At 34.6% G+C, this 19028-nt stretch overlaps 1 protein-coding gene and 1 pseudogene across 1 annotated transcript; one reads left to right on the top strand and one right to left on the bottom strand.

The window, feature by feature from the left end:
* Nucleotides 1–317: 317 nt before the first annotated feature.
* Nucleotides 318–842, bottom strand: LOC120188292 (UPF0057 membrane protein At4g30660-like). The gene is made up of 3 exons (XM_039191753.1): nt 803–842; nt 544–626; nt 318–452 (listed from the first exon to the last, which is right to left on the bottom strand). Exons 1-3 carry the CDS (start codon nt 840–842, stop codon nt 318–320), a joined length of 258 nt encoding a protein of 85 aa, XP_039047684.1.
* A 1632-nt stretch (nt 843–2474) lies between these two features.
* On the top strand, nt 2475–18414 carry LOC120188291 (annotated as a pseudogene).
* The last annotated feature ends 614 nt before the right edge of the window (nt 18415–19028 follow it).

Genomic DNA, 19028 nt, shown 5'->3' with positions numbered 1-19028 from the left:
ATACAGAAGAGAGGGAAACGAAGACTAGAAACAATAGAATATCAATTTCTAAGCATTTAAATCTACAGTACGAAAATTTCAATTGATTTTGTAAACAACATCGATTCACTTCCGGTGGCCCTTAAAATACATATCCAAACACCCTCAAAAGTTAAAACTGAAGGCTAATATCACTATATTACTCGAGCTATAGATCTATGCAAAATCAATAGGCACAAACACGAAACATGACAGAGGAATCCTTGCATGAAAGTCATTGAAGCTTCGAGCAAAAAACAACAAATCCACCAATTTCAAGTTTCAACGAAACATACAAACTAAATTTTCAGTATCAAGAGCAAGTAATCATCAAAGTACTCATCACAGTTAACGAAGATAATGCCATAGAGAGCATAAATGATGTCAGGAATATAACCTAGAATAGTGAGGACCAAGCATATGAAGAACTCAACCTGCATAAACAAAATCACAGTCTCAGATCTCGCATCGCAAAGAAATTATTAATACATAAAGTCTAAAGAGAGAGAAGAAAGAGTGACATACACTGCAACAACCATGGTGAAAATAGACTCCGAGTGGAGGGAGCAAAATCGTGATGGAGTGAGGGGTGCAAAACCGTGACTGGGCTGTGAGCGAGGATGATACGGAGCAGAGTCGTTTGGGTTGTGAGTGCGGGGCTGTGCTAGAGGAGGATGAGAAGAGGCGGAGTAAATTGGGAACGAACGAAAGTGGGTTAGGGTTTCAATTTTTGGCCAGTGAGTGAGCGCTAGCCAAGAAAAGGGTTTCTTTTTTTTTATTGAACTTGAAACGGTGTCGTTCTGCGCATGGAGATAGACATTCATTGTAAGAGACTATCGGTTTGGTTCGGTTTGGATCGGTTCCGGATTTCCAAATTGAAACTGAACCGAACCGATCAGTTTAAAAAAACCAAACATACTAAATTGGTTTCGGTTTTTTTCAGTTATCGATTTTTGGATCGATTCAGTTTTTTTTGGATCGGATTGGATCTGAACACTCCTACTCCATATGCTTACAATCGATTTATGAAGTAAGCAATGCTATTTCAGTGCGCGCGAGTATATATATATATGGGGGCGAAGCTTTGTTGGCCCAAAGAGGCCTCGGTCCTTGTTAAAAATTTAATATATTCGATATAATTTTGGTCTAATAATATTTTGGTTCATGTAAAAATATAAAAATTTTATTAAATATTTAATCGAGTAGTAGCTAAACTAAATAATGATAATCTCATGTTCTCAAAGTTTTGGTATAATAACAATTTAAGTCATTATAATTTAAAATATTAGACAAATTAGATATGATTTGTGAATTTTGAGTTTTTTAATATAAAAATATGGGGTGAGTACAAGATATTATAGTACCAAGACTCTAAATTATTTGACAATGAACACTCATACCCTACATACACAATGTTCAAACTCAGAACCTCAAGGATAACAACAATCTCTTAATCACTAAGATCACTTGGTTCATGCTAAATTTTGATGAATACGTAATGTCATTTGTTTTTTAAATATTTCGACCTCTATCAAATATAATGTTGGCTCCGTCCCTATTTATATATAATCATATTTTAGAATTTTTATATCGAAAGAGAGGAGATATTGTGCATTAAATTAGTAAATCCTGATATTTCACATAGACAAGCTTTCAATGCAGAGACAAAAAAATTGTATGAATACAAGATCAAATCGATTTTTATATATGTTATAATATTGCTTATTATATAAATTATGTGTCAAGTAAAAAATATGATATAAATAATTTTTATATTACAAATTTTAAAACTAAACCGAATTGAATAGGAAGACTAAAATGGAACAATAATTTAAGGTTAGTGATAAATTTGAAAAAAAATAATTAGAGACCAAAATAGAACTGTAAGAATAGTTGAGTAATTAAATATATAATTTATCTTTGTACTTTTTAATGGATTTAACTATTTGGGACAAACGAAATAACAATTTAAACTTTAGAAAACAATCCGTTTCGAAAAATATTTTAAAGAATAATTTAATATATAATAACAGATAAATGTTTTTTATCACAGAAAAATAGTAAATTGACACGTGCCATTTCTCTCAAGCATTTTGACTTGGCAGAACAACCGGAGAGAGAAAAAAGAACAAAGCTCTCTCGTTCCTCGTAATTTTGGCGTTGGCAATTTCTTCATTTTATCCCCCTTTTTATGGGAGAAAATCGAAGAGAGATGAAAGATATAGATCGAAAACGAATCCCAGAACCTAACCTCCGAAACGTTACGTATGAACCTAATCCATTACTCTTCAAGGATTCATATCAACCGATCTGACCGGTTTTTATTTGTTTATTTTTTTGACTCAACGGTCAGTGGTGAAGGAGAAGGAAGGGGGAGGTGGATCAAGTGACCCGAACGTGGAGGAACGGAGAGGTTACCGTCAACGGGAGACCTAGAACGTCAAATCGAGCAACTGATGAAGTGTAAGCCACTCTCGGAGGCGGAGGTGAAGGCGTTATGCGAGCAGGCACGAGAGATACTGGTGGAGGAATGGAACGTGCAGCCAGTTAAATGCCCGGTAACGGTATGTGGAGATATTCACAGAGACTTTTATGATCTAATAGAGCCGTTCCGGATAGGAGACAATGCGCCTGATACTAATTATCTATGTAGCACGGGGACGGCATATCAGTCCCGTTTCAAGTACCCAATACGTTCCCGGCACGGGGACGTGCCACGATGGTAGGATATGGCTGAAAAATCTCAAAGACGGTCGATCGGGATTTGGGGACGTTTTGGGGACAGTATGTGATTGTCACATGCGTCTCCAGGGGTAATTTTGGCATTTTACATTAATTTTTTTAAAAAAAATAACTTTGTTAGTTTTGAATTTTATATTTTCAACTCCTAATTCTTTGATGCTATGCTTAATTTTCTTGTTAATATGTTGAAGGTTTTATAGTGATGGTTAGCTAAGCGATGATCTGGTAGAGTTACTCCTCATAGAGATGGTGAAATATCTCGAGAGAAAATGAAATGTTTTCGTAGGTTATTTTAAAATGATAATGATTATGACAAAGTCTTGAATGAATTTGCTTGTTTCTCACTTAAGCTCGGGCCTTTTGAAGATTTGACCTCTCTTACAAAGAGGTATTCTTCAGAACCGAAAAGTTGGTGGGCTAAATTTGGTGCCGAAATTCCATTGTTTCAATCTTTGGATTTCAAAGTGCTTGGACAACCTACTTCATCTTCTTGTTGTGAAAGAAGTTGGAACATTTATTCTTTTATCCACTCACTTAGGAGGAATAAGTTAAATATGAGTCGCGCCGAAGATTTAGTTTACATCCACTACAATATTCGTCTTTTATCAAGGAGTTCTAGTCAATATGAGGATGAGAAAATCAAGATGTGGGATGTTGGTGGAGATGCTTTTGATTCATTGAGAGATGTTAGATATTTAGAGTTTGCCGAACTCTCGCTTGATGAGCTGGATTTAGAGAGCCAGTTAATCTCGGAAGATGTTAACAATGTTTGATTTAGGTTTAATACTTTTTTAGACTTAATATTCTGGTTTGAGTCTTAAGATTTGACACTTTAATATTATGATTTGATTATGGATTTTATTATTCTAGAGTTAATATTGTGGTTTGAATCTTGAAATTTGATATTTTAATATTGTGGTTTGTTTATGAATTTTACTGTTCTAAACTTAATATTGTGGTTTGAGTCTTGATATTTGACTTTATTTATGATTTTTTAATATATATTTATAATTTTAAAATTATTTTATATGACGTATCATTGCCGTCCCCGTACCCTGTAATTTTAAAAATTGTCGTTTCCATCCCCGTCCCCGTCCCCGTATCCGTATCAGTGCATCATAGTTAATTATCTCTTCATGGGAGATTATGTAGGTCAGTTTGTTTCTTTTGATTTTTTTTGTTTAAACTTTTGTCTTGATTATTTGATTTTTTTGTGATTTTAAAATAAAGTGTGAGGCCGTTTTTCATTTATTCTTCTTTTTGTGCTATACTTTTGTGAATAATATTTGGTGAATATGTTCTGATCTCTATTGTGTTTTGTTATTTTTCATCATATTCATGTTTTTTTTATGTGATATTTTTTGGATTAATTAGTGGAATTTTATAGAATCAGATTTGTATCAAATCTTTCCTGGCTTTGCCAAAAAAGGGAGGCATCAGTTACCTTTAATTCTTCATATGTTGATAGATTTGTTGGTTATTGTGCTTAAATTGTGTCAAATCCAGTGGTTCCATGTTCTATATTCATGCTACTGAGTTTGCTGCAAATTTATTGTTTAGTGTCCCCTCTTTGAATGCTTAAACTGTTGAGAATTTAGGGTGCGAATAGTGTTTGTGCGTGCTGAGCTCCATCTAAACTACTGTGGACAAGCGTACTCTTTTAGGTCCTTACCTCTAAGGGAGAGGAGTTATTTTTTCTTAAATATGTGACACCAAAATTCTTGTTGGGGCTAAGTTAGGACATGTGTCAATATTGGCGAGGGTTGTTGTCATGAATAGAAAATATTAATTGCATGTACGGGAAAACGTAAGATTTTATGCTAAGAGAATTTATAAAATTTTAGGTACATATTTATAAAATTTTAAGGGGCGAAAACATATTATTAATGAAAAAAAATATAAAGAAAACTCTTAAATTATATGAGAATTTAAAATTTTTAGGAGACAACCTCTTAATTCATCTCTGATTATTATTATATGAATTAAATTGTAGAGCCCCGTCTAAGCTTTTAGATGGTTGAGGGTGTGAGATATGGATAGAAATGAGATCATTTAATAGTGTTTCCTATTCTCAAAAATAAAAAAATTTCAGCTGTTTGCAAATTTTATAATTTGAATAGACTGGGATTTTCTTTTAACCTTTGCTGCATTTGGGCAGATCGTGGATCCTACTTCAGTTAAGACTGTCACACTCTTAAAGGCCTTGAAAGTCCTTTATAGAGAGAGAATCTAAGAGGAAATCACGAGAGCCGGAAAATAACACAAGAGTACGATATTTCCACTAGATTTCCTCCTTTCTTTTAATGATGTTATATTATATATGTCGGAATCATCTTTCGGTTGAGTCCGGAATTTAGCTTCGACTTGGATTAAATTATTAGGAGTCGCCACCAATCACTTTAAAACAAATTTAGGTGGGTCGGACACCATCTTACCTGATCTGTGTTGTACCATAAACGTGTCGAGTTTGGGAGTCGGTTACGATCAAAGAAGGATTAGCACCCTTGAACCGCCCTTTCGGTACCAATTAATTTATCGGTTGCCTTAGTTGCGAAAATTTAAAATTAAAATTTAAAAGTATTTGATTCGAGTTACTTACCTTTGATTAGTTGAGAATTTCTCTAAAAAGTTAAAATGTTAGAGGAAATAAATAAATAAAACTACTAAATAAATCAAAAGAAAGGAGAAAAAATAAAATAAAGTAAGAAATAAATAAATAAATCAAAGGAAAAATAAAATAAGAAAAGGAAAGGAAAACATGATGATAAAAATAATATAAAAAACTATAAATGAAAGAAAAATATAATAAGAAGTAAGTAGTAATAATATATATATATATATATATATATATGTATATGAAAAAACACAAAATAAAAAATGTAATAAATAGAAAATGTATATACAAAATAAATCAAAGAAAAAAAAAAAACTAAAATAATTAATCAAAATAATAATAATAATAATAAACTAATAATATATATATATATGAATGTAAATAAAAAAAGTATTAAATAAAAAAATAATAATAACAAAGTGATAAAGAATAGAAAAAATAAGAAAAAACCAATAATAATATAATAATAAAATATGCATGAGTGACGAAATTAGAAGAAAATAAAAATGGAAGGTTGAATTCAAAAATCATCAAAACTTGACATAATATGTATATTAGTGACTGAAATAAAAACAACTAAAATTAGAGGCTCAAAATAAAATAAACCATCATTCGTTGGTTAAAAGGTAAAGTTGCAAAAGATAAAGGACTCGCCTCTCTCTAAAACATTTGCCCACTCTCGCTCTCTCTAACTCTCTCTACAAACATTTCTCTCTCGCCTCTCTCTAACCCGGGCGATTCCCGATCGCCGGCCACCACCGACGGTGGCCGAAAAAAAAAGGATCCCCCCACGCGATCCTCTCAACACCGTGAACCTAGATCTGAACCCCAATCACCCAAAATCGGGCCCTCTCGACGTAGATCTGAGAAAAAAGCTTCGGTTTTTACCCTTTTTTCCGGCGACTCTTCGTTTCCCAGCGAGCTTTCACGGCACGAGGCTTATGGTTGATGTTTTGATTTTTATTATTTTTGCATGTGGGTTTTGCTCACTGTTGGTTGTTGATTTTCTTTTGGTTTTGACTGTGTTTGATGGGTTTTGTTTCACTATTTTTCGACTGTTCTCGGTTTGTGACTCGATGATTTTCGTGGGGCTTGGTTTTCTGGCAGTGTTGATGTTGGTTTTCTCTTGTTTACTGTGATGGTCATTTTTTTGTAGTGTTCTGTCTATTGTTGTTTGATGTGGTTATCGTTTGTTGATGGTCGTCGATCCCCCCTATCGTGGCTTTGCAAAGCATTTATAGGCCCTCACCGGTCGTTGTGGTCCCTAGAATAACAGGACGTTGTGTGTTGTTCTGAGATCTTCGTGCATGTGTAACCGGTCATCCCGAGATGGGTTAGTCTCGAGATGCAGGTCGACCGTTTCGGGCTTGACCGTTCGACTACCTCTGTGCGACGTTGTTGCAACCTGTATTGACCTAAATAATAACTTAGGGTTTTTCAAACCCTAATCCCCTATTACAATACTGTGACACACGTTGAAACCTTAATTTGAACTTTAGGTTGGGTCAGGCCCAACTTGGCTCTCTTGGACTTGGACCCCAAAATAAATCTGGACAATTAAAATAAAAATAAAATTAATAAAAGATAAAAAATTAATAAAAATTAATAACAACGATAATAATAATATTATTATTATATATAAAATATTTTCCGAAAACTATATAATATATATTTTCAAAAGTATTTTAAAATTATATATTATATATATTTTTTAAAATGTTTCCAAAATTATATAGTTTTCAAAAATGTTTTTAAAACTATATATTATAAGTTTTCAAAATGATTTCAAAACTATATAATATATATATGTTTTTCAAAATGTTTTTTTAAACTATATATATTTTCAAAATGTTTAAAAACTATATAATATATATATTTTCAAAAATGTTTTAAAAATTATATATTATATTTACTTCCAAAATGTTTTAAAAACTATATAATATATATATTTTAAAAAATGTTTTAAAAACTATATATTATATTTATTTTCAAAATGTTTTAAAAACTATATAATATATAAATGTTTTCAAACATGTTTTCAAAACTATATATTATATACATGTTTTAAAAATGTTTTAATAAAAGATAAAAAATTAATAAAAATTCATACAGCTGCCCCTCTTTGTCCTTTTTTGTGAAACGAAAAATAGGACAAAGATAAAAAGACACAAATTTTCGTTCAGTGGAGTTGAAGAATAACTCCCTATCGAATTGAGTTGTAGATGGCTCCTCCGTCGCGAAGTTGAGTCCACCTTGAAATGATATGGAATTGAAGCCATAGTTCAGAATCAAGATATGACTTCAAATTGCACTCCACCTCGGTCTTCTTCTCGGTTTAAAGATCTTGGTTGGAAAATTTGACTAAAAAGTAGTTCCTTGACTCTACCATATGGTTGATAGGCCCTCGAGCTGAATGAAATCGAACTCGGAAGGGTCTTCGTTGACATATAGTTTTTCTCGACTTAAGCTATGCTGCCGGGAAACAGTTTATTGTCACTAAGGCACGGCTAACTCATATCTTCTTCTCGACTTGAAAACCTCGATTGCAGCCAGACAGTAGTGTGATTGAGGTGTCATCGAGCGGAATGGAATCGAACTCAACAATTTTATTGACAGATAGCCCTTCTTGCCTTGAGCTATACTATAAATGATATGCCTTGGAGCTGAGCGTAGTCGAACTCGAAGGTTTTTGGCAGACATCCCTTCTAGCCTGAGCTATACCGCAAATGATATGTCGTTGAGTTGAGTGTAATCGAACTCAAAGGTCTTTGTTTGGCAGATAACCCTTCTCGACTTAAGTTATGCTGCAAATAATATGCCTTGGAGCTGAGCGTAGTCGAACTCGAAGGTCTTTTGGTCACTGATAACCCTTCTAGCCTTGAGTTATGTTGTAAATTATGTGCCCTCGAAACTGAGTGTAATCGAACTCGAGGGTCTTTGGCAGATAGCCCTTCTCGACTTAAGCTATGCTGCAAATGATGTGCCTTGGAGCTGAGCGTAGTCAAACTCGAAGGTCTTTGGTTGGCAGATAACCCTTCTCGACTTAAGTTATGCTGCAAATAATATGCCTTGGAGCTGAGTGTAGTCGAACTCGAAGGTCTTTTGGTCACAAATAACCCTTCTAGCCTTGAGTTATACTGTAAATGATGTACCCTTGAAGCTGAGTGTAATCGAACTGGAGGGTCTTTGGCAGATAGCCCTTCTCGACTTAAACTATGATGCAAATGATGTGCCTTTGAGTTGAGCGTAGTCGAACTCAAAGGTCTTTGGTTGGTAGATAACTCTTCTCGACTTAAGTTATGTTACAAATGATATGCCTTGGAGCTGAGCGTAGTCGAACTCGAAGGTCTTTGGTGACAGATAACCTTTCTAGCCTTGAGTTATGCTGTAAATGATGTGCCTTGGAGCAGAGCGTAGTCGAACTCGAAGGTCTTGGCTGACAGACCCTTGAGTTATGCTGTAAATGATGTGCCTTGGAGCTGAGCGTAGTTGAACTCGAAGGTCTTGGCTAACAGAAAACCCTTGAGTTATGATGCCGATAATTTCTTAAAAAATGGCTTTCATTTACGGGTTTAAGCCGATCATGATTCTTCAGGTAGTTCCTTTGAGCGAGTCTGAACCAAGTGATTTTTGGATGATTCCCCTTCACAGGAAAGCCTAGGGATGGCAACGGGCCGGGTTCGGGCAGGGTATTGGTCCCCCTGTCCCCGTTCCTATTTAAAAAACCCATACCCGTCCCCGTTTAAAAAACCATGGGGATTTAAACGGGGATCTCCATCGGGTAATCGGAGGAAATCGCGGGTAAACGGAGATCCCCATCGGGTAATCGGAGAAAATCACGGGGAAATGGGTATCCCCGTTTAGCATAAACAGTTATTTAAACGGGTATCGGGTCGGGTATCGGGTCGGGTATATATATATTTAAATTAAATATATAAATATTATATATATATATATTTTAATTTAAATTAAATTTATTAATATTATATATATAATAATAATTATTTTTAATATTTATCGGGCTGGGTAATCGGTAATCAGGGCGGGGATTACCAAACCCGTCCCCGTTTAGTATAAATAATTTTTCCTCATCCCCATCCCCATCCCCATTTAGCATAAATGGTTTTCCCCGTCCCCGTTTAATTCGGTTTTCAGTTTTCCCCGTCGGGTTCAGGTTTTTTTTCCATCCCTAGAAAAGCCCACTGATAAATTTTGTCAGCCGGATATCTTCCGTTGTGGAATTGAAATATGGCTTGAAGACATTAACTTGAAATATGTTGCTCGTTGTTGAGTTGAGCTGAACTGGATTTGTTCTGAACTGGTTCTCAAACTCATCTGAAATCAGTTGAGGTGTAGCTTCTGACTGCTGAGTTAAGCAACCACCATCAATCTTTAAAGGTTCTTTTGAATCGAGTATCCTTCACCTTGAAGTTGAAACTTGACTCTAAAAGCTGTAAAAAATCATGTATACGAAAAAAATAATAAATGTGATGCTCTTAAGTATGCCTAAGATACATGCAACATGAATTAGTTATGTTTTATCTCTTGGATTTGAGTCATGTGTTTTGTCTGCCAATCTGGTCCATGGAATCGATCGTGCCCTATCCTATTTTAAAGTTTGGGCTTTGCAGACCTTTCATATCTGAGATTGTTCTGTTTGAAAATGTTTTTCTCATTTTTATTATTTTAGGAGGGAAAATGATAAGAATGTTGTAAAATATTGTTCGCAATTGAATCAAATTGTAAACATGAGTTCAATGAATATCAAAGGAATCAAGAGCTCTTTTAATGCTTTCAGAGTTATAGCTCTTTGAAAAATGTTCAAATGGATGAGTTGGCTTTAGGTTGGCCTCATTTCTAAGGTTTCGGTAACCCAAAATGTCATTTTTTTAAATAGCGCAACATGCTTTGACATTTCAATTGGGTGCGGACAAAATGACGCAACTAGCATGATTTCGGTCCTCTGAAATCTTCCATTTGTTCCAGTTTTGTAAGCTCCTCTAACAAAGGCAGTGTAGAAATATGAGTCTAAAAATTAAATCCTTGAGTGCTCGTGTGAAATTGACTATAACAGGTGTTCCTTAACTCCCTTAGTTCATTTTTACCGAAACTCCTTATTTAAATTTACCATTGTCTGGCTAGCTGAATCCATAAAGCCGGAGTGTTTAACCAATTGCTCTAGAGGGACAGCTCAATATGTAAATACCTTTATCAGGTTAGCTGAATCTTATCCATAAAACCGGAGCGTTTAACTAATTGCCTTAGAGGGACAGCTTAAGCTTTATTGTATAGTATAATCACCTTTATCAGGCTAGCTGAATATTATCCATAAAGCCGGAGCATTTAACCAATTGCTCTAGAGGGACAACTCAACCTTTATTGTATATATATAATATTATAATATGGGTATTCGGATCCAATTTCATAAGTTTATCAAGAAGAACATGTTATAGTCTAGGTGTTTTTGAAAGTCAATGAATCTCGTCTTTAGAGTTCAATTTCCAAGCAACTGAACTAAACTAGATTTACCTACTCGACTATTCCATCTGTGAAGATCATTATCATCACTGAATGTCTTAAATAAAAAGTAGTAATCGTCATATGCAAAAGATGCCCCATGTTGTCCGCACCTATGCACATCTAAATGCCAAGCCTTATGAAGGGAGAAGGCTATGTCGGTTCTTGTAAATGGTGTTTGAGTTTTTCGGGGTAAAGTCCTTGTTTTATCAGTTTTTGATCATGTTACTTTGTCAAAGATCTGTAACTCCGATCACTTACAGAGTTTTTCAATTCAGTTGATATTCAAAGAATTTCAAGTTGTAAAGTTGATTCAATGCTCCACATAAATTCATTGAAATATCCAAAGAAAGTTCAAAAACAAGTTCCAAACATGAGAAAATTCAAAAAAAAATAAATTCAAACAAGACGCCTCAAAATTGAATAATGCCTCATCAGGATGCCCCATTTGCGATGACTCTTTCTGCTTTGGGAGTGTCATTGCTTTCATCATAAAATTCCAGCTCTTCTCTGTCCATCATTAGCTGGATCAAGGCTTTAAATTCGACACATTATTGTACATCATGTTCATCCTCATTGTGATAACAACAATGACTTCCACCTTTGGAATCTAATATGCTAGGATGTGGTGCAAGAAACCCCGCATTTATCATTTGCCTCCATACCCAAGCAAGAGGTGACTTCACTTCGAAAACTCTGGTTTTGGCCTTTTTACCCTTTTCCTCAGTAATTGCAGTTTCCTTATTCTCTTGATGATTAGGTAGAGGGTTCCGTGCAATGTGGGGTGATTTTGAATTGCTAAAATGAATCCAACCCCTATTGCACATCCTTTGGATAACCCTCTTATAGGGGAGATAATTTTCAATAGCATGCCCCAGAACACCGCCATGATATTCGCAGTGCGCATTTTTGTCATACCACCTGGGGTATGAGGGCTTTAAAGGTATCTCAGGATAGGGTGACACCATATGTGCGTCAAACAATTGTTAGTAGAGCTCCTTGTATGTCATAGGAATGAGATCAAAATGCTCATTTTTCTTCATTGGTTCTTGCCTAGAAGAGGGTACAGCTGCAAACAATTTTGAAATATTGATTATCTCTCTTTCTTTCTTCTTTAAGGGAGGCTTTCCACTTATCCTACCTCCTGGTTTAATGGTAATTTCTACTCTCGTTGTTTTGACCTCTTCATCAAATTTCGGAATGCAGTAAATATCCGAATTATCTTGAAGTCCTGGTAAGATTTTGGGTGAGACAACCACTTGCGGGATAGGTGGCATGGTTACCCCTTCCGATGAGCTTACCCCAGGTACACTTGTCTGACGTAGGCCAGCTAGCTTGACAACGATCTGATCGATCAAGGGCTCTTGGCCTTTCGTGATTGCATCTAGGGTACTTTGGCTATTCTGATTTATTTTTTCTTCTAACTCTCTCTGGAGCTTCAACATGTTCTCTTCGATCTGAGTAATTCTAGCTTTCATCTTCTTTTCGGTTTGAATGAGGATGACACGTGTCTGAAGCTTGTGGAGGTATGTCCAGTATTTGTTCCCCTTCCGATAAGACATGTTTCTGTTAGTTAATGTGAATGCAAAGAAAATAACAAAATGTCTAAATGCATGATGCATGAAATGTCCGAGGCATTGATCCAAAAAGATGTGCATGTTATTCTAAATAATCCTTATTGGGGACAAAAGTGTTACGTCTGAAGAGACAAACAGCTTCTGACAAGTTGATTCGTCTTCCGCATTTTTTCACCGGTTGAATATCATGTCGAATCATTCTGGTACTTTTGGCTAAACTTGTGCAAGTGACGAGCCGTTTGCCCCAAAAAAAGGTCTCGAATGACTGCATCTCTGACTTTCACTCTCTGTCGAGCTTGTTTCTAACGAAAGTGCCATTTGAGCCCTTCATCCGAAGTTTATCGACTTGTTTCTTGGATTCGTCAATAATGGTATCCAGCTTAGCTAGGGTTTCGCCATCTTGTTCTCGTAGTTTTCGAAAGGACTCTCCGGGTCAGTAACCTTTTTCTTGTCTTGCCCCTGCAACTTTTTTCATCCTGTGTTGGAAAAGTTAACTTTTAACGTTCTTGGTGTAAATCTGATCCATTCTGAGTCTTTTTTGACCACAGTTGGACTTATGAGCTTTTTATCTCTCGTATTATAACCCCTTTGTCCATTAATGCAGATTATTCATGTTTAACAAACACGTTTTTTGTGGATCAACACCTCTTTTAAATGATGCAAGTGGTGAAAATAAAATAAAAGAAAACAAAAATGAAAAGAGTTAGTGATGTGAAAATAATAAAAAACAATCATGAAAATAAAAGTCTTACCACACATGATATCTACCCCACATGTTTATTATTCCTACCCGAACATGATCTCTATCTCGCATGCTATTTTCAAACAAATCCTAACCGCATATTTGTCTAGTTCGCATGCTTTGAATAGAAAGTAAAGAAGGAAATAATTCAAGCATCCTAGGTTTTGAAATGAGGTTTTGGGGTGGGTTCTAAAGAATGTACCCGAGTTCTCCTTGTTGGTGCCCCCTTGGGCTTGCCAGACCCTTAGTTCTAAGCCCATTACAAGCTCATGTGGACTAAGTTAAATTCAAGAGGATACATTCTCTTATGCTCATACGGAGAATAAATTCACACGAAAGCATAAGGTATATGAATCCCGAAGGTTACTTGCTAGGCCCATACGGAGAATAAATTCCCACGAAGGCGTCACTTTCACCCCCACTTAAAAGAGTTCGGAGCTCGGGTATAGAGCCTGAAATGAAAAATTTTGAAAAATCTGAAATCATTAAAAAACGTCACTACAACTATTTATTTGATAAATAATCAAAGATAAATAATTGGAATCGAATAAATAAATTAAAATTTAAATATACCATTTTCGCATAAAAGACAACTGAAAATTAATTTCGGCCTGACTCACTTACCTGTCCCCAGCGGAGTCGCCAAGCTGTCGGAACCGTCTTTCGGTTGGGCTTAGAATTTAGCTTCGACTTGGATTAAATTATTAGGAGTCACCACAAACCACTTTAAAACGAATTTAGGTGAGTCGGACACCATCTTACCTGATCTGCGTTGTACCAGAAACGTGTTGAGTTCGAGAGTCGGTTACGATCAAGGAAGCAATAGCACCCTTGAACTGCCCTTTCGGTACCAATTAATTTGCCGGTTGCCTTAGTTGCGAAAATTTAAAATTTAAATTTAAAAGTATTCGATTCGAGTTACTTACCTTTGATTAGTTGAGAATTTCTCTACAAAGTTAAAATGTTAGAGGAAATAAATAAAAAAAACTACTAAATAAATCAAAAGAAAGGGAAAAAATAAAATAAAATAAGAAATAAATAAATAAATAAATAAAACAAAGGAAAAATAAAATAAGAAAAGGAAAAAATGATGATAAAAATAATAAATAAAAAAACTATAAAATGAAAGAAAAAATATAATAAGAAGTAAGTAGTAATAATATATATATATATATGTGTGTGTGTGTGTGTGAAAAAAAACACAAAATAAAAAAATGTAATAAATAGAAAATGTATATACAAAATAAATCAAAGAAAAAAATAAAAAACTAAAATAATTAATCAAAATAATAATAATAATAAACTAAAATACATATATATATATAAAAATATGAATGTAAATAAAAAAAAGTATTAAATAAAAAATAATAATAACAAAGTAATAAAGAAAATAAAAAAATAAGAAAAAAACAATAATAATATAATAATAATAAAATATGCATGAGTGACGAAATTAGAAGAAAATAAAAATGGAAGGTCGAATTCAAAAATCATCAAAACTTGATATAATATGTATATTAGTGACTGAAATAAAAAAACTGAAAATAGAGGCTCAAAATAATATAAATTAAACCATCATTCGCGGGTTAAAAGGTAAAGTTGCAAAGGATAAGGGACTCGCAGCACTGTTACCCCTAATGTGAAATTACACGGGCAGTCCCTGGGAAAACGACATCATTTCCCAGGGGATATAAAAGCCTGAAGCTAAGCTTATTTGCTCATCCCTTCTTCATTTCACCGTTTTGCCTCTCTCTCTACAAACATTTCTCTCTCGTCTCTCTCTAACCCGGGTGATTCCCGGCCATTGTCAGACGTCGCCGTCGGCCACCACCGGCGGTGGCCGAAAAAACAAGGATCCCTCCACACGATCCTCTCAACATCGTGAACCTAGATCTGAACCCCAATCACCCAAAATCGGGCCCCCTCGACGTAGATCTGAGAAAAAAGCTTCGGCTTTTATCTTTTTTTCTGGTGATTATTCGTTTCCCTGCGAGATTTCACGGCGCGAGGCTTATGGTTGATGTTTTGGCTTTTATTGTTTTTGCATGTGGGTTTTGCTGACTGTTGGTTGTTGCTTTTCTTTTGGTTTTGACTGTGTTTGATGGGTTTTGTTTCACTATTTTTCGACTGTTCTCGGTTTGTGACTCGATGATTTTCGTGGGGCTTGGTTTTCTGGCAGTGTTGATGTTGGTTTTCTCTTGTTTACTGTGATGGTCGTTTTTTGTTGGTAGTGTTCTATTTATTGTTGTTTGATGTGGTTCTGGTTTGCTGATGGCCGTTGATCCCCCCACCGTGGCTTTGCAAAGCATTTATAGGCCTTCACCATTCGTTGTGGTCTCGAGAATAACGGGACGTTATGTGTTGTTTCGAGATCTTCGTGCATGTGTGACCGGTCATCTCGGGATGGGTCAGTCCCGGGATATCGGCAGGTCGTTTTGGGCTTGACCGTTTGACTACCTCTATGCGGCACTGTTGCAACCTGTGTTGACCTAAATGATATCTTAGGGTTTTTAAACCCTAATCCCCTATTACAGCACTATGACATACGTTAAACCCCTAATCTAAACTCTGGGTTGAGTCAAGCCCAACTTGGCTCTCTTGGACTTGGACCCCAAAATGGACCTGGACAATTAAAATAAAAATAAAATTAATAAAAGATAAAAAATAAAAAATTAATAAAAATTAATAACAACAACAATGATAATAATAATATTATATATAAAATATTTTTCAAAAACTATATAATATATATTTTCAAAAGTATTTTAAAATTATATATTATATTTTTTTTAAAAATATTTTCAAAATTATATAGTTTTCAAAAATGTTTTTAAAACTATATATTATAAGTTTTCAAAATGATTTCAAAACTATATAATATATATATATATATGTTTTTCAAAATGTTTTTTTTAAAACTATATATATTTTCAAAATGTTTAAAAACTATATAATATATATATTTTCAAAAATGTTTTAAAAACTATATATTATATTTATTTCTAAAATGTTTTAAAAACTATATAATATATATATTTTCAAAAATGTTTTAAAAACTATATATTATATTTAATTTCAAAATGTTTTAAAAACTATATATTATATACATGTTTTAAAAATATTTTTTAAACTATATAATATATATATATATATATGGGACGAAAATGAGTGTCTACAAGATACACGGACAAAGAAAACAACATTTAAGCTTTGGTTGAAAGGGTGAAAAGGTTTAAATGAAAAGAAAAAAAAAATGTTGATCAAACGGTTAGGTTACGAGATAGGAAAGGTGCTACAAAATTAAACATTGGTAAAAACTGTGGCTACCATTTAAGGCCTTCATTCTTTCTACTAATAAAATTTGCAAACTCTGTTCCCTGTTTTATTTAATTGGGTTCAGTCTTTATTTTACCAATTTCCCCTGTGTTTTCAATCGATACTCCCTTCCAAAAAGGAAAAAACTTGGAAAGGTCTGTGGATGGCATGCTATGCCTGAAGCAATACATATATACTAGAGATAAGGATGTCAAATTTGACATTTTCCATTAGTTACAAACATAAATCAACTAATGAATAGGGAAATCACATTTGCCATATACCACCTCATCATAAAGAGAACTTTCTCACAGTGTATGATGAGGTGGTATATGGGTTGCCATATTATTGTTTTTCTAAGGGTTTTATTTTCCCTCCTTTTCAGGTATGTTTTTTATGATGAATGCTTGAGAAAATATGGAAATGCCAATGTGTGGAAGCATTTTACAGACCTGTTTGATTATTTACCACTCACAGCTCTTATTGAGAGTCAGGTCTGATTTCAACTTTAGCAGACTGTTTAAGTTATTGTCATGATGGCTTCTGAAAACCATAGCATTTTGGTATCACAGATCTTTTGTTTGCATGGAGGACTGTCACCAACTTTTGAAACATTAGACAATATTCGACTTGGACCGTATACAGGAGGTATGTATATCAGTGATACTCTCAGCTTTCGTTAGTCATCTCCATGTTCAACAGTTCAAGTGGAGTACTGTTTTTTCTCCCCTATGTTGGTGTACTGGTAATTTGCCATATATATACTTCGATTCTTACGTAACCAATTAAAGTATGAAGACTTGTTAGATTATGAATGGTAGGATAGTTGAGACTTGAGAAAATTGCCAACAACTCAAATCTGAATATTAAAATTTAGGGTAAACAACGTATTTAGTCACCCAACTATTTGTGCAGTTCCGATTTGGTCACTAACATTTTTTTATAAAAAAAATCATATCTAATGTTATGTTTTGGTTTATTTTGTTCATCCACCGTTAAAAAATTAACAAAACTGTTGATTTGATATTTTTTAATTATGACATGACATTTTCTTAGGGTGACACATATGCACCATCGTTAATTTTTTAACGGCATGTGACCAAAACGTAAAATCAAGTATGATTTTGAAAAAAAATAGTTGGGTGACCAGAAAAAAAATTGCACGAATAGTTGGGTGACTAAATACATAATTTATCGTATAATTTATCAGTTCTGTTGGGGTCTATGGTGCCACTGAAATTTGTGGTCAAGTTGCCTCAATTCGTTGGTGCATTATTTTCCAAACTTTATGATGTTCATTCATTATTTGGCTATTTTGTTTTTATAATCCGGCATTTTGTGGGTACATGGTAGGTTCCCCATGAAGGAACAATGTGTGATCTTTTGTGGTCTGATCCTGATGAGCGATGCGGGTGAGGTATATCTCCACATGGTGCCGGTTATACATTCGGAGAAGATATTGCTGAACACTTCAACCATACCAATGGTCTCAGTCTGATTTCGCGAGCCCATCAGCTTGTGATGGAAGGATACAACTGGTGTCTGGTGTGGGAACCATTTCAAGACTTGTTTTCTAACATGTTTTGCTGTTACACAAGTATATTGATTACTTATTATGTGCTTCCCCTTCAGGACAAGAACGTGGTCACCGTCTTCAGCGCTCCGAATTATTGTTATCGGCTTGGGAACACGGCTGCAATTTTAGAGGTCGGGGAGAATATGGACCAGAGGTTTCTTCAGTTTGATCCAGCTCCCCGGCAAATCGAGCCAGACACCACACGCAAGACTACCGATTATTTCTTGTAGTTATAGTACATAATAATTAATATATGCTACTTGTTCCTACTTTTCAGCCTCCGTTTACTGATGTATGTCTGCTAAAGCTATAAGCTTTTTAGGAATGGTAACAGGGCGGGTTTAGGGCGGGTTTTGCTCCCCCGTCTCTGTCCCCGTCCCGATACCCATCGGGTTTTTTATCGGACACTTCTTCGGAGATTTTTTTTGTCCTATCTCCGAACTTGATCTGAAATGTTGTACCCGAACCCGACCTGATCCCGAGAAAAACTGTATTTTTCATTAAAAAAATAGACACTTCTTCGAAGATTTTTTTTGTCCCGTCCCCGAACTCGATCTGAAATGTTGTACCTGAACCCGATCTGATCCCGAGAAAAACTGTATTTTTCATTAAAAAAATAGAAAACTACATTATTTACAATTCAAACTACAGTCACAAATTCAAACTCAATTATGAATAATTGCCTAAACTCCAAAATAAAAACACATACATAATTATAAAAGCTAGGGTTTAAGGTTTATATGTTTAGAGTTTAGGGTTTATATTATATAATTAATATAAAAATATAAAATATTATATATATAATTAATATAAAAAATAAAAAAAATATTATATATATAAAATCGGGGCGGGGCTGGGCGGGGTTACCTTACCCCAAACCCGAACCCGAAAAAATCTCTGATACCCGACCCGACTCGAACTTGGCCG

The sequence above is a fragment of the Hibiscus syriacus genome, unplaced genomic scaffold (assembly GCF_006381635.1).
Source record: "Hibiscus syriacus cultivar Baekdansim isolate YM2019G1 unplaced genomic scaffold, ASM638163v2 tig00116943_pilon, whole genome shotgun sequence".
In the NCBI taxonomy this organism is placed as follows: domain Eukaryota; kingdom Viridiplantae; phylum Streptophyta; class Magnoliopsida; order Malvales; family Malvaceae; genus Hibiscus; species Hibiscus syriacus.
Note: the sequence above shows the minus strand (reverse complement) of the source record. Positions and strands in the feature narration are given on the sequence as shown.

Coding starts and splice junctions, on each gene's coding strand:
- LOC120188292 (XM_039191753.1), bottom strand. CDS start 842: ATGAATGTCTATCTCCATGCGCAGAACGACACCGTTTCAA. Junction 627..802: donor GCAGAACGACACCGTTTCAA/GTTCAATAAAAA, acceptor CCTCGCTCACAG/CCCAGTCACGGTTTTGCACC. Junction 453..543: donor TTCACCATGGTTGTTGCAGT/GTATGTCACTCT, acceptor TTGTTTATGCAG/GTTGAGTTCTTCATATGCTT.